The sequence below is a fragment of the Xenopus tropicalis genome, chromosome 7 (assembly GCF_000004195.4).
Source record: "Xenopus tropicalis strain Nigerian chromosome 7, UCB_Xtro_10.0, whole genome shotgun sequence".
NCBI classification, from domain to species: Eukaryota; Metazoa; Chordata; class Amphibia; order Anura; family Pipidae; genus Xenopus; species Xenopus tropicalis.
The window spans coordinates 19,879,174-19,896,263 of NC_030683.2; the positions used below are offsets into that span (position 1 = coordinate 19,879,174).

Sequence of the window (17,090 nt, forward strand, 5' to 3'; positions counted from 1 at the left end):
ACTTAGCTGTAGTGACACATGTGTGGCATATTCCCAGTATCTGTAAGCACACTATTGCCAGCACTTCCCAGATGCCACCTTTATATGCGCATGTACTAGGTGCAAATAGCGTTTATTGCACCTACCTCATAGGAAATGAGCCCAATTATCTTTAAACAGTTTCACATTCCGGCGCTGAGAATCTTTGGGCTTTGGCATCGGCTCTAAATAACGCTTTTTACACATCTAGGGCTTTGGGTTTTCATTAAAGATACATGCAATCAATAACACTGGTTTTATTTTTCATTTAATGCTTTGATATTTGGACAGATTGTAATCATTCCCGCACATCCCTGACACCGGACCCAGTCACTGTGGCGCATCAGATAAGCAGAAACTGAATCTCTTGTGCAACTGTAACTCTTACACCTGACACCCCAAAGTCTTGCCGGTACCTCCGGTGCCATTTTTTTTTTTATTACCTCGTTCTTGTTCCTATGGTAACCTAAAAATATATTTCCCAACTCCCCATTGTCCCTAAATCAGAATCATTAGCAGCGTCTTCTGTGAGTTTAAGTCTCACACTCCATAAATAAGGAAACAGCAGCATTTCGTGGGAATTATTACGGAATTATTGCAGATCTCAATGTTCCATTTCATCTTTTCTTTATGATGACTGTACGCACATTAGGTAGGTGAGTCCCCTGTCGCTATTTAACAATCAGCAGAAATGATTCCATTTAAAGACTGAGACTTGGCTTCTTGGCTTTATTTTTGTGCTTCAGGCTGCAACAAGGGAAAGTACGCCGTCTCATGGGCAGAACTCTGCAGCCAATGAAATATCTCACAGGACTGGGGCACAGAACATGCTGATGTTTGTACACTTTGCCCCATAGGCTGACGGTTAAAGGGGAACTTCGAACCTTCTGAACCAAAATTAGATAAAGAGCCCCCACACAGCACGGAAACCGCTAATATACCTTTATAATATATCATTTTTATATGCTGAATCCAGCTGCAAAACAGTGCTTCTCTTTCTGCATCATTTGAAATCCTGGCAGGGGAGGAGGGACTAAAACATTGATGTTGCAAATTGTAACAACTTCCCCACAGCTTACAGACAGCATGCAGGAACTACATAACCCACAATGCATTGCACTAGGATGATCCTTTCCTTATTAATATCACGTGTGCAGGGAATTGTGGGATATGGAGGATGCAGGCTGAAGAAAGGCTGAAGGCAAGCGACTACTGTTACATTTTATTTGAGTCTCAAGGTAGTCAGCCAGATCAGCAGGGGAACAGGGGGCGGGGCTTAGGGAACTGTTCCAAACCATATTATTACATAAAAGGCTGCATATTTTTCAATTGATGTATATTACAAAGTTGCTTTTACTTTTCAAAAAGTTGTGTTTGGGTGGAGTCTCCCTTTAAGGGAGGTTTAGCCTCCCTCTGATATGAGAACCTGCCATAGAGAAGCATCCACTCTCCTATTCACAGCCTCCCAAACAAAAATGCACCCCCTATGCCTGGACATCACTATCAGGCTTAATGCTATTGGCTGTAGCAAGACCTCCAGGTGAGGTCCAAAACTTCCCTACATTGTTGCTCACTGGGAAAGCCATTAAGGGAGTAATTGCCGGACTGGCAATCTGGGGGTTCTGGGAAATGCCAGAGGGGCTGCTGTAAGATGCTATAGACACTCACTATGTATTGGGCCTATAGGGGGCTGTTTGGGTCCCAGTCCAAGCCTGGGTGTAACTATGGATCCCTGTGCATCCTGCCACCCACATTCATGTGGCCAATGGGGGTTAAGTATTTTCTGGGTTCTGCTGCCTCTATACTTACACCACTGGATATAGAAGTGAAATGGACAATAATAAAGACAAGGAGATCATTGCCTATTTTCTGGTTTCTGGCTTCATGTACTACAAGTATCATAGGGCTGCTATAGGCAGGAACTAATACAGCAGTTCTATACACTGAATAGCTAATAGGCAACTGTTCTAGTACCTTAGTTACCCTTTAAAATATTCATTTTTTGTGTGCGTTCTTTTAATGCTGATTCATGTATCAGGTAACAAGCAGCTTTACCCTAAATGCCCTGCAGCTCCCCACGAAACAATACAAAATCCTGTATGTGGCTTTCCTTGCTGGGGGCATATTCCAGGAATGAGATTTTTGTAGAACATGAAACCATCACGATACAAAAACTTCTTTTTTTTTTTTTTGTAAATAAAATTTCGGTGTGACGTTTTTTGGTTACATGTTCCTTGGTTGTGTTGCCAAACTTATTGCTCAGTGGTTAGCACCAAACTCCCCACGTACGAGTTCATCCTCTGGGCGGCAGAATTGGCAGAACTGCGCTTTAACAGTTTGTTCACCAGGTCCCGGCAGCAGTTCTTGTACTGGTTCCGTAAGAGGCAATAGACAAAGGGGTCAGACAAAGCTTTGCTGTAGGCCAGGCACCGGCTCACTATGCCCCAGTGAGAGCTAATGGGAGTCGAGGAGGAGATCTCCACTAACCTGAAGGGACAGAGAAAACAATAGGAAGTGACATTGAGGGACATGAATCATTATATTTAGTGACTAGGGTTAGCCTCCAGGGGTATCTTGGGATTTTCCAAACAAATATTGTGTATTAATATCCTTTATTTATATAAAGAGATCACATCAGTCTCTGCCCCTAGAAAGCTCACACTCTAAGGTCCCTATAACATAAACAAGGTGGCCTTTCTCATTTGGCAAGGTCACCAATGGGCCGGTCCATATTGGGCTGAACTGAGGCCAATGAAGGCCTTCGGGAGAGGGCTGCATAATTAAGCTTATGTTTTCCTTCCCCCCGACTGGATTTTAAAACCTGCCCAATAGATATCTGCCCTGTTGAATCAGCAAGTTAAATCTGCCCCAAAAGTTTAAAGTGTAATTAGGTGGGACATATTAAGATAACCAGAATTAAAGGAGAAGTAAAGATATAATCACTGGGGAGAGGCAGAATGTTAGACGCCAGGCCTGTGCTCAACTGCATGGGATTGGGGTATTACTGCCGTGCCACTATCATCTTCTTCCTAATCCTGGAACTCTCAGAAGAGAGTAAAGACATGGGGCACTTACAGAAGTACTCTGGTGCAGTTTTTTGATCAATGGGGGTGCCTAAAGATGGCCATATTTCTGCTGCCCATAACAGTCCTTTAGACTGATTTGGCAGCTTATCTGCCTGTGTATGGGCACCACTGATTGGCCTCCCTGACTGACATCTGCCTGAAATTGGGCAGATCTCGATTGGCCAGGTTTGATTTTTCCATCAGATCGGGGACCGCATTGGCTCATAAGAGCCGCCATCTATGCCTCTATAGAATCAGCAGCTTAGTGGCCCATGTATGGGGCCTTCTCCACAGCCTGCCAGCCTGATACCTTGCTAGATCTATCTGTCTATCTGGCAGGTTGGAGAATCCAGACGGATGAAGAGAGAATGGAATTCAATCTGCACACACACACGGCACAATTTATGTAGATCCTGGAGGAGGACCCCCTGGGCTTTATCATAGGCTCAGTACAGCATTTATTATTATTATTATTATTAATAACATAATCAAAAAGGACATGTATGTAGCTTCTAAATAGTATCTGTGTTAGTTTACCTTCATCCGTGGTTTCTAAATCCCTATTAATTCATTTCAGTAGTGCTGTATCTTTTCCATAATGATCAACCGTTACAGGGGTGTCCGACCTGCGGCCTCCCATCTGAACCACAATTCCCAGCAACCCCTTTCTACAGACTTGGGGTGCCTTGTGCAAATCACTAGTGCCGACAAGCTGGCATTTAGAAACCCCAGATGATGACAAATGAACACACATCCCAAGACACAAACTCTGTATATTTAGACTTTCCCAGAGCCTTTTGATACAGTGCCACAGAGGAAGGGGGGGCCTGCAGTGCAAGGGACGTGTACCCTGGGGGAAACATTTGCACTTGCTTTGAAAATCAAACAGTCAGTTGTGTTAAATTAAAAGGTGGTTGGAGTCCAGGCTTGCAGCTTTTATTATTATGACCTTGAATAAAGTGCAGGAAAGAAAACTTCCATATTTTAAACAGCAGCTAAAGTGCAACTAAAGCCACACAAAAAGGGCTACGGCTGTTGGGGACGCAGGTACATAAAGATAAATTCGATTTTCTATCCATTTTGATCCTGTTGCTGAATTACTTCTTTATCACACTGAGCATGCCCAGTGTAAACGGCATAGGGGGCAATTTGAAACATTTGTGGCCCGACAGTACGGCAGCTCCAAATTAACCCTCTATTACATTGCATTGAAAGTGCAGCAGTTACCACCTTTAGTTCAAAGTTACAGTATGTAAAAAGTGAAATGAAGGGGCCATTAGGTGGGATTGTTACCCCAACCATGGAGCTGCAAAAAGCCAGGGCAGCTAATGGCTCATTGGGCAGCTCATCCTCAGCCTTAGTATGTTATAAAATAGTTAATTCTAAACAACTTTTCAATTGGTCTTTATTTTTTTTAATTATTTGCCTTCTTCTTCTGACTCTTTCCAGCTTTCAAATGGGGGTCACTGGCAGCCAAAAAACTATTGCTCTGTGAGGCTACAATTTTATTGTTATTGTTACTTTTTGTGATCTATTTTCCTGTTCAGGCCCTCTCCTACTCATATACCAGTGATCCAAAACAGTCCCTGGTTGCTAAGTTAATTTGCATCCTAGCAACCAGATAACTGCTGAAATTCCAGCTGGAGAGTTAACAAATAGTATAAAATAAAAAAAAAATACAAATAGTAAAAAATGAAGACCAATTGCAAATTGTCTCAGAATATTACTCTCTACATCACACTAAAAGGTTTAAGATTTTACAGAATTTGGGTATGCTCAGCTGTTCCCATTTTGGATTATTATTATCCTTTATTCCAATGTCATTTTTTAAGGAGAACCAAAACCCAGAAGCAAGGGGGCCTCATTATGCTTTACACAGAGCCAGTGCTTATATCTATTTGGGCATCTATTCCTTATTCACAGCTTCCAGTGCTCTTTAAAATCACATAAGTCTGCCTTGTCCAGCCTGCGGCCCTCTTGCTACAATCCAACAAGAGCTGGAGGGCTGCAGGGTAGAAAAGGGGGTCTAAAAAATATCTATCTGCCTATAAGTGCTATGCATAGTAACTAGGGGATCACTTACCTAGTGATGACATAAGGAGAAAAACATAGCAGGAATGTCCCAATAAAGGTGCTGATCTTTTTGGTCGCCCGTTGCCTCCTTCTCTTCTGCTCCTCCAGACACCTCTGCCTGACGCTGACAAAACGAAATAATGTCAGTTCCAAGGTGACATTTATTAGTATTTAATAAACAGGGCAATATTTATTAATGTAATGGCAATGTAATTCCTTCTGCTCATTGCAAACACCTAGGGAAACACAACTGCCACTTCTACCCAGCACAGCGCTTGTTACACAGATCACGGAAATATCTTTCTTGGGGGGGGGAGGGGGGGTTGGATTTGTCACATGCAGTTTCAAATATAGAATTTATAGTTTAAGGTGTTATGTACAAAGCTATTCGGCAGAGCATTGTGCTTTAAATCGGGGTCACCTACACTGGCTGTGGGGGGATAAATGAAGACATAAGGCGGTGCAGGAATTGTATTCGTTATCCAGAAACCCATTATCCAGCAAGCTCCTCATTATGGAAAGTCCGTCTCCCACAGACTGCATTTTAATCAAATAGTTTTTATTTTATCTCCATTATAAGGAAATGATTCTAATTTTTTTTAACAATTATTCCTTATTCAGTGTCCCCTCAGCGGCCATTCTTTACCTCTAGACTGCCAACACATGCCCCTTTCCTATTTTTTTTGCAGCAGGATTATAACACAACAGGAGGCCTATGGTGGGGATTAGAAAGGTTTTAGCCAGGGAGACAATGGAATCTTAAGCAAATTTAAACTCTAAAATCTACAGGGATTATAAACCAAGTCATTACACTGCCCCCCTGTGCCCCCTAGTTTTGCTATAGAAGTTGTCAGAAAACTTAATTATTGATGCAAGAAAATTCACCAGTGATCATTCTATTGTCTAAAAACCTCATTATAAGTGCAACAGAAGAGACCAATGAGAACACTGATTCCCAGCACCGTGTCAGGCATCTTGCTGGTATCTTACAGATAATAATGTAATTTCTTTCCATCATTATATAACAGGAATCAGACATAAAGGACAGACTTGTTCAGTGCTGGAAAACTGTGCTTAATGCTTCCAACTCCATTTTCAAGAACAAATAACAGGGAGCCAGATTTACACAGACCAGCTGGGATTCTCATTGGAGGATTTTTTGCATTTTATTGTGCAATATTGCTTTAAGAATACAACCCTGATGTTGCTGGACTACAGCTCCCAGCGTGTCACAATCTTATTCAGTGTCGGACTGAGATGCCAAGGGCCCACCAGAAAACCTTAGACCTTAGGCCCACTCTCCCCTTCTCTGTTCACTCACTTTCTTCAGTCTCTTATTCATTTTCTTATACATACTATTATCTATTACCTTTCCTCCATTACTTCTGTTTCTTCTCATATAGAATTGAGTAATGGCCATAGGCATACAAGGCAAATGATTGGGTGAGCAGGAGGGCCCACTGACACCTGGGCTCACCGGGAATTTTCCTGGTATCCTGGTGGGCCAGTCCGACACTGACCTTATTATATGTTTCATTATTCTGGGATTTGTAGTCCATCAACAACTGAATAACAGCTAAGTTTGGTTGAGCCGTGCTGTGCAGCAGGGTTTAGTACCCCTTTAATGTCTCCATTTATCAAATTCATACAGAAAATATAAAAGGTATTCTAACCAGAATAGTAGCTAAAGAGCAGGACCTAGGTTTAGATTTATTAAGTGGCAACATAAAGTTAATTTCTTCCCACTGCTTTTGCACTGTTGGGTCACATTCAAACTGCTGGAAATAAAATATGCCAGGAGCCTTTCCTTAGTTGGTCTTGGTGCTCACTGCTTTAGTGAATTTGGACTTCTATGCCATATGTGCGCTATTCGGCTCTTATTTAGATCCTCACCTCACGTTCATATGTTATATAAATATATTGGTTGGCAGAAATGGGTTTGTGCAGAGCGGGTGAAGCTCATAAGCTGATAACAATGTATAGAGAGAGAGGAAATCTCAGGAAGGAAGGGCAGGGAGGAGAGTGTATGGGGGAGATGGTGTTCTGCTCACTTGAGCAGAAATGCTGTAGGGGGAATATCAATATATACTGGATTATGCTTTCATCGGTCATAGCCTTCAATCCTGAATATACTTCAAAATGTCCAAACTCTTCAACATCAGGACTAGGCCTACAGAGGGTATTCAACCAGTCATTAAACAGATGTGCAGGACGCATGTAAAAGTAATATGAGTCCAGAGGTAGGTACATGAGGCATGAATGTATTGAGGTTTAGGTGCACGCATCTCCGTGGCCTCTTTGGTTCTGGGGTGGGGAGGTTATTGTGACTTATTGCACAGGGGTAGCTGGAGGCGAATAATTCCACTGTATGGGCGGCATATACATTGGCTGATATGAATCTAAGCAATTAAACAAAGAAAAGATATATCCCGTAACTAAACTGTACATAAAAAGTATCAATTTAATGAAGTATATACATTAAAAAGCGACTGTACAGTAACCCAAGGGATAGGGGCCGTACAGTAACCCAAGGGATAGGGACCGTACAGTAACCCAAGGGATAGGGACCGTACAGTAACCCAAGGGATAGGGGCCGTACAGTAACCCAAGGGATAGGGGCCGTACAGTAACCCAAGGGATAGGGACCGTACAGTAACCCAAGGGATAGGGACCGTACAGTAACCCAAGGGATAGGGGCCGTACAGTGACCCAAGGGATAGGGACCGTACAGTAACCCAAGGGATAGGGACCGTACAGTAACCCAAGGGATAGGGACCGTACAGTGACCCAAGGGATAGGGACCGTACAGTAACCCAAGGGATAGGGGCCGTACAGTAACCCAAGGGATAGGGACCGTACAGTAACCCAAGGGATAGGGACCGTACAGTAAGCCAAGGGATAGGGGCCGTACAGTAACCCAAGGGATAGGGACCGTACAGTAACCCAAGGGATAGGGACCGTACAGTAACCCAAGGGATAGGGGCCGTACAGTAACCCAAGGGATAGGGGCCGTACAGTAACCCAAGGGATAGGGACCGTACAGTAACCCAAGGGATAGGGGCCGTACAGTAACCCAAGGGATAGGGCCGTACAGTAACCCAAGGGATAGGGACCGTACAGTAACCCAAGGATAGGGACCGTACAGTAACCCAAGGGATAGGGGCCGTACAGTAACCCAAGGGATAGGGACCGTACAGTAACCCAAGGGATAGGGGCCGTACAGTAACCCAAGGGATAGGGACCGTACAGTAACCCAAGGGATAGGGGCCGTACAGTAACCCAAGGGATAGGGACCGTACAGTAACCCAAGGGATAGGGACCATACAGTAACCCAAGGGATAGGGACCGTACAGTAACCCAAGGGATAGGGACCGTACAGTAACCCAAGGGATAGGGACCGTACAGTAACCCAAGGGATAGGGACCGTACAGTAACCCAAGGGATAGGGACCGTACAGTAACCCAAGGGATAGGGACCGTACAGTAACCCAAGGGATAGGGACCATACAGTAACCATTACGTAATGTAGGATTTAGGGAATGGGGAGGGACAGCAGACACCTATGCGCCTCCTTCCACCTACTCCTCATGAATTCATGGCTGCACACAGACAGCACTGTATCCATGGGGGAAAGACAGGTCCTTGCACGCCCCCCACACTCACAGGGGTTGACATTGCAGCAGGGCACAAAGTGCAAAAAAAAATACTGGTGTGTTTCTGTTTTTTCTACTTTATTCCCATTGTTCGGACTGGGCCAGCAGGACACTAGGATAAAACCCATTGGGCCCCGCCAACCCAGACCCAATCCCTGCCTAGTAAGTACAAAGCACGCACATCGTGGGAGGGGCTGGTGGTGGGGGCTCCAGAGGGGGTGTGGGAGGGGCTGGTGGTGGGGGCCCCTGAGGTAGCAGCCCCAGTCCAACCCTGCTTACCTCATATTCTTTAACTACCCCTTAAATGTTTTATGTCATAATTATTTCCTGGTCTTAGTCGCACTTTAACCCTATCCCTTATGACTATACCTGCTGATATTGGCCATATAGTAACCCAACTGGCATAGACTATAGGCTAACCCATACGTTAACATAGCCCATACGCTAACATAACCCATACGTTAACATAGCCCATACACTAACATAACCCATACGTTAACATAGCCCATACGCTAACATAACCCATACTCTAACATAACCCATACGCTAACATAGCCCATACGCTAACATAACCCATACTCTAACATAGCCCATACACTAACATAACCCATACTCTAACATAACCCATACGCTAACATAGCCCATACACTAACATAGCCCATACACTAACATAACCCATACGTTAACATAGCCCATACACTAACATAACCCATACGTTAACATAGCCCATACGCTAACATAGCCCATACGCTAACATAACCCATACTCTAACATAACCCATACGCTAACATAGCCCATACGCTAACATAACCCATACTCTAACATAACCCATACGCTAACATAGCCCATACGCTAACATATCCCATACTCTAACATAACCCATACGTTAACATAGCCCATACGCTAACATAACCCATACGCTAACATAACCCATATGCTAACATAGCCCATACGCTAACATAACCCATACTCTAACATAACCCATACGCTAACATAGCCCATACGCTAACATATCCCATACTCTAACATAACCCATACGTTAACATAGCCCATACGCTAACATAACCCATACGCTAACATAACCCATACGCTAACATAGCCCATACGCTAACATAACCCATACGCTAACATAACCCATACGCTAACATAGCCCATACGCTAACATATCCCATACGCTAACATAACCCATACGCTAACATAGCCCATACGCTAACATATCCCATACTCTAACATAACCCATACGTTAACATAGCCCATACGCTAACATAACCCATACGCTAACATAACCCATACGCTAACATAGCCCATACGCTAACATAGCCCATACGCTAACATAGCCCATACACTAACATAACCCATACGTTAACATAGCCCATACACTAACATAACCCATACGTTAACATAGCCCATACGCTAACATAGCCCATACGCTAACATAACCCATACTCTAACATAACCCATACGCTAACATAGCCCATACGCTAACATAACCCATACTCTAACATAACCCATACGCTAACATAGCCCATACGCTAACATATCCCATACTCTAACATAACCCATACGTTAACATAGCCCATACGCTAACATAACCCATACGCTAACATAGCCCATACGCTAACATATCCCATACTCTAACATAACCCATACGTTAACATAGCCCATACGCTAACATAACCCATACGCTAACATAACCCATATGCTAACATAGCCCATACGCTAACATAACCCATACTCTAACATAACCCATACGCTAACATAGCCCATACGCTAACATATCCCATACTCTAACATAACCCATACGTTAACATAGCCCATACGCTAACATAACCCATACGCTAACATAACCCATACGCTAACATAGCCCATACGCTAACATAACCCATACGCTAACATAACCCATACGCTAACATAGCCCATACGCTAACATATCCCATACGCTAACATAACCCATACGCTAACATAGCCCATACGCTAACATATCCCATACTCTAACATAACCCATACGTTAACATAGCCCATACGCTAACATAACCCATACGCTAACATAACCCATACGCTAACATAGCCCATACGCTAACATAACCCATACTCTAACATAACCCATCCGCTAACATAGCCCATACGCTAACATATCCCATACTCTAACATAACCCATACGTTAACATAGCCCATACGCTAACATAACCCATATGCTAACATAACCCATACGCTAACATAGCCCATATGCTAACATAACCCATACGCTAACATAACCCATATGCTAACATAACCCATACGCTAACATAGCCCAAACGCTAACATAACCCATACGCTAACATAGCCCATACACTAACATAACCCATCCGCTAACATAGCCCATACGCTAACATATCCCATACTCTAACATAACCCATACGTTATACGCCCCGTATAACCTTAATGGGACTGCACTAGGCAAATCCATAATGGAGAAGGATCTTGGAGTCCTTGTAGATAATAAACTTGGCTGTAGCAAGCAATGCCAGGCAGCAGCTGCAAGGGCAAACAAGGTTCTGAGCTGTATTAAAAGGGGTATAGATTCACGGGAGGAGGGGGTTATTCTTCCCCTTTACAGAGCGCTGGTAAGGCCCCATCTAGAATATGCTGTTCAGTTTTGGTCTCCAGTGCTCAAACGGGACATTATTGAGCTAGAGAGGGTCCAGAGAAGGGCAACTAAGCTGGTAAAGGGTATGGAAAGTCTCGGTTATGAAGAAAGACTGGCCAAGTTGGGTCTGTTTACACTGGAGAAGAGGCGCTTAAGAGGTGACATGATAACTATGTATAAATATATAAGGGGATCATATAATAACCTCTCTAATGTTTTATTTACCAGTAGGTCCTTCCAACGGACACGAGGGTACCCACTCCGTTTAGAAGAAGGGAGGTTCCATTTAAATATTCGGAAAGGATTTTTTACAGTGAGAGCTGTGAGGTTCTGGAATTCCCTCCCCGAATCAGTCGTGCTGGCTGATACATTATATAGCTTTAAGAAGGGGCTGGATGGATTCTTAGCAAGTGAGGGAATACACGGTTATGGGAGATAGCTCTTAGTACAAGTTGATACAGGGACTGGTCCGATTGCCATCTTGGAGTCAGGAAGGAATTTTTTCCCCTCTGAGGCAAATTAGAGAGGCTTCAGATGGGGTTTTTTGCCTTCCTCTGGATCAACTAGTAGTTAGGCAGGTTAGGTATAGGCATTATGGTTGAACTTGATGGACGTATGTCTTTTTTCAACCCAACTTACTATGTTACTATGTATGTTACTATGTTACTATGTTAACATAGCCCATACGCTAACATAACCCATACGCTAACATAACCCATACGCTAACATAGCCCATATGCTAACATAACCCATACGCTAACATAACCCATACGCTAACATAGCCCAAACGCTAACATAGCCCATACACTAACATAACCCATACGCTAACATAGCCCATACACTAACATAACCCATACGCTAACATAGCCCATACGCTAACATAACCCATACGCTAACATAGCCCAAACGCTAACATAACCCATACGCTAACATAGCCCATACACTAACATAACCCATCCGCTAACATAGCCCATACGCTAACATATCCCATACTCTAACATAACCCATACGTTAACATAGCCCATACGCTAACATAACCCATACGCTAACATAACCCATACGCTAACATAGCCCATATGCTAACATAACCCATACGCTAACATAACCCATACGCTAACATAGCCCAAACGCTAACATAGCCCATACACTAACATAACCCATACGCTAACATAGCCCATACACTAACATAACCCATACGCTAACATAACCCATACACTAACATAACCCATACGCTAACATAGCCCATACACTAACATAACCCATACGCTAACATAGCCCATACAGTAACATAGCCCATACGCTAACATAGCCCATACGCTATCATTCTGATATTGCCCCTAATAAAAATGGTAATGCAATTGTCTATACAGTAACCCTATAATGGCCATACAGTAACCTAACTGAACCGTGCCCACTGATCATACAGTCATTTTACTTTGCTGGAAGTCCTGTACAGAGTTTCTACTTGCTACACTCCATAGGCCACTTCTTTGTAGGCTGTACCAGTACATAGTTACATTTTGATGTATGGTTAATGTTGTAAGTGAAGGTGTCTGAGCTTTATTACATTATGTATTCAAGTGGTCTCCAACCAGGGAGAGAAGGAAAACTAAATATTAAAATATAAATATTTTTTTCCTTTCAACAAAACTTCTCTAGCCCAAGCAAGGTGTATTTTCCCTTGCTAATTAGACTTTGCAATGGTTTTCTAATGAATGCAATTAAACAGTAAGGAAGAACTCCTGTCTTTAGTAGATGAAAATGAATCTTTATGCACTATTGTAGTTTACTGTTTTTTGTCCCTTCAGAATGCTATGGTACCTCACCCTAGAAACCAGAAGAGAAAAGTATACAATGAAAATCTAGCATTTCTGTTGGACTCCTTTTTGGTTACTGGGTTGATTGACGTTAGCAACTTTGGACTTTGGACTCAGGAGAAAAACGGCCCCAATGAAATAAGACCAACCGCACAGATGCTGCAATTATTCAGCATACTGAAATTTTATTTAAGAGTGAGCTTGCTTCTTAATTATCATGCTGGGGCAAAGTAAAGTGACTTTGGATGGATTTATTACAGCACTGACCTTATTATTATTATTATTAACATTTATTTATAAAGCACCAACATATCCCGCAGCGCTGTACAATAAGTGGGTTTAATACATTGGACATACAGAGTAACATATAAAGCAATCAATAACCGATACAAGAGGTGAAGAGAGCCCTGCCCAAAAGAGCTTACAATCTACAAGGAGAAGGAACAGTAACACCAGAAAAATGAAAGTGTTTAAAGTAATTAAAATATAATGTACTGCTGCCCTGCAATGGTAACACTGGTGTGTTTGTTTCAGGAACACTACTATAATTAATATGAATACCCTGCTGTGTAGCCACGGGGGCAGCCATTCAAGCTGGAAAAAAGGAGAAAAGGCACAGGTTACATAGCAGATAACTAATATGCCCTGTAGAATACAATGGTGTTTTATCTGTTATCTGCTATGTAACCTGTGCCTTTTCTCCTTTTGTAGAGTGTAAGCTCTTTTGGGCAGGGCTCTCTTCGCCTCTTGTATCGGTTATTGATTGCTTTATATGTTACTCTGTATGTCCAATGTATGAAACCCACTTATTGTACAGCGCTGCGGGATATGTTGGCGCTTTATAAATAAATGTTAATAATAATAATAATGTCTGCCCCATAGATACACAGCAGGGTATTTATATAAACTATAGCAGAGTTTTTAAAACACACCCCAGCAGTACCAGTGCCAGTTAGCAGTATAGTTTAATTGCTTTGATATATTTTCATTTTTTGGTGTTACTGTTCCTTTAACCCATAAAACCTAATGGGCCTGATTCACTAAAGGGCGATAAAAATTATTGCACGCTTTTTCGCGTTAAAAAACGCAAAATAATTTGCGCGCGATTCACCATAGTATTATCGCGTGCGAAAAATCGCCATTTTCGCATGGGTTATTTCTCGCACTAGTTAATGCGTTAATTTCCGCGCTGAAAAGAATACGATCGCATGATTCACTATAACTTTTGCGCGCTAAATATCGCATTCGGCTATGTGAAAATTAACACCTACTACAGGCAGGCGAAAAATTATACAAAAGTACAGTAAATGATTTTTTGCAATAAAATATGGACTTACAGTGTTATTTATTCAAGTCTGTGTTTCCCCTAGAGTGACGCAGCCGCCAGTTTGCAGCGAAATGTTCATTTTTAATACAGTAATTTTCCGCAAGTATTGGCGTGTATGGCTAACATGGCGTGCGTTCATTTGCGCAACTATTTCTATTTGGCTACAAGTGATGAAATGTTTCGCCAGGCATGGATTCGCAGCGAATTTTTGGACGTGCGTTGAATTTTTTCGCGGCGGATTTTTTCATGCGTTTCTCAAAACATTCTGCCAATGGCAAAACGCATGAAAAAATTTGCCACGCAAAAATTCACCGCACGTCCAAAAATTTATACAAGTGTCAAAAAATAATAGTCACAGCAACAAATTTTTTGCCCGCACAACATTTTTTCCGTTTCGTGGATCTTTCGAAAGATTTGCTAATTTTTCACTAAAGAAACCAGAACACATTCGCTCATCACTAGCGGCTACTATTTATAAGCATCTACTATTTATATGTGGCTAATATTTATATACACCATTTATATGCTTCGACAATTTTTATACACTATTTCTATGCTACCATTCATATGCGGCGATTATTCGTGTAATTTAGCGCATGTACCGGCAAATACCGCATTGAAATAGTCTTTTCGTGAGTTAAATAACGCATGCAATATCGCGCGTAAAAAAGCGCAAGTATGCTTATAGTGAATCGTGCGAAAAATCGCCAAAATTAAGACGCGGTAAAAATTTTAGCGCACAATAAAAATAGCGCACGTTTTATCGCCCTTTAGTGAATCAGGCCCAATGTTGGGTATCTTGTGATGCCCTCACTGTGCCAATAGCTGCCATTCAGGGACCTACCTGGGGTGCAGATCCACCAGGAGCACCAGAGTCTGCATGGTGATCACGTCGATCCTCCGGCAGTGGGAGCGGGCCACCTTCAGCACCTGTAGGTAAGTCACACACAGGACCAGGAAGGAGAGGAGGAAGCTCAGCAGGTGGAAGAGGACTATAAACGCCAGAAAGGAGGCTTCATCCTCCGGCCTCTTGTTGTACAGGGTACAGGAGCCATAGATGGGGTGGAAGCTGATCCAGGACAGACACAGAGCCACAGTGGGGAAAGCCAGGGAGTGGATCCAGGAGTAAAGCAGAATGACCGCCGCGTCCTGGTAGCGCATCTTGGAGTGATAGCTGAGCGGGAAGATTACAGCCACCCAGCGGTCAATGCTTAGGGCAGCCATACTCAGCATGGAGTTACTGGTCAGGAAAGTTTCCAAGAACCCCGCCGCCCTGCATAGCCCTTCCCCGCCGGGCTGGGAGCCGTGTATCAGCCCCACCAGGGTCAGGGGCATGTTAATGCCGCTCAGTAGCAGGTTGCACAGCGTCAGGTTGAGAGTGAACAGCCCCGGTACCTGCCTGCGGATATCAGCGGAGCCGAGGAAGCAGATCAGCACCACAACGTTGGACAGCAACGCCGCCAGCATCAGCACCCCCAGCCAGAGGCAGCCAATCGCCCCCCACAGCTCCATGGCTGGGGCATTCTGGGGCTAAACATGCTGCATGGCCGGGTCGGAACCAGTCTGCCTGGGCTGGCCCTTAGGGAAGCCGGATACCGGGGTGCCCTGGTCTCTTCTACCTCTCATTTAAACACCCATAAGGTTCCCCTTGCACTGAGCTGATTAGTAGCTGCGACTATAAGAGGTCTCTGCCTGGGCACTGGGGAGAGTGGGTTTGATATACATTTCCTATCGCAGCCTTCCTCTGCGATTAGACGCTGAGCCCACCGTGCTACAAGGGAAAATGAGCAGATATCCATGGTTAGGGGAGGGTTTAACCAGACACAGAGCTGCTGCCTCTCTGAGAGTCACAGGGAACCTTCTCATGCCCACCTTCCAGCAGCAACCTCTGGGGCTCCAAGGAGCTTGGCACCATGGCATTATACACAGAGGGCACACAGGGCTGTGGCTGTGGGGTATATATAGGGGCTAGTAGGGTGATATGGTGCCTATAGTAGCAGTGGGGGGATAATAGCCTCTGGGAAGGGACTGGGGCTGTGGGATAGCAGGTACAGTAGGGTGATATGGTGCCTATAGTAGCAGTGGGGGGATAATAGCCTCTGGGAAGGGACTGGGGCTGTGGGATAGCAGGTATAGTAGGGAGAGATGGTGCCTATAGTAGCAGTGGGGGGATAATAGCCTCTGGGAAGGGACTGGGGCTGTGGGATAGCAGGTATAGTAGGGAGAGATGGTGCCTATAGTAGCAGTGGGGGGATAATAGCCTCTGGGAAGGGACTGGGGCTGTGGGATAGCAGGTATAGTAGGGAGAGATGGTGCCTATAGTAGCAGTGGGGGATAATAGCCTCTGGGAAGGGACTGGGGCTGTGGGATAGCAGGTATAGTAGGGAGAGATGGTGCCTATAGTAGCAGTGGGGGGATAATAGCCTCTGGGAAGGGACTGGGGCTGTGGGATAGCAGGTATAGTAGGGAGAGATGGTGCCTATAGTAGCAGTGGGGGGATAATAGCCTCTGG

At 43.9% G+C, this 17,090-nt stretch overlaps 1 protein-coding gene across 1 annotated transcript; it reads right to left on the reverse strand.

The window, feature by feature from the left end:
* Positions 1-260: 260 nt before the first annotated feature.
* gpr26 (G protein-coupled receptor 26) lies at positions 261-16,602 on the reverse strand. The gene is made up of 3 exons (XM_002937804.5): positions 15,423-16,602; positions 5,167-5,280; positions 261-2,505 (listed from the first exon to the last, which is right to left on the reverse strand). Exons 1-3 carry the CDS (start codon positions 16,088-16,090, stop codon positions 2,271-2,273), a joined length of 1,017 nt encoding a protein of 338 aa, XP_002937850.2. The 5' UTR covers positions 16,091-16,602; the 3' UTR covers positions 261-2,270.
* Between the last annotated feature and the right edge of the window lie 488 nt (positions 16,603-17,090).

Excerpts from the sequence above, each read along its gene's own strand:
- gpr26 (XM_002937804.5), bottom strand. The coding sequence starts at position 16,090 with ATGGAGCTGTGGGGGGCGATTGGCTGCCTCTGGCTGGGGGTGCTGATG. Across the intron at positions 5,281-15,422 it reads CTGGTGGATCTGCACCCCAG|CGTCAGGCAGAGGTGTCTGG; the intron begins GTAGGTCCCTGA and ends TCGTTTTGTCAG. Across the intron at positions 2,506-5,166 it reads TCTCCTTATGTCATCACTAG|GTTAGTGGAGATCTCCTCCT; the intron begins GTAAGTGATCCC and ends CTGTCCCTTCAG.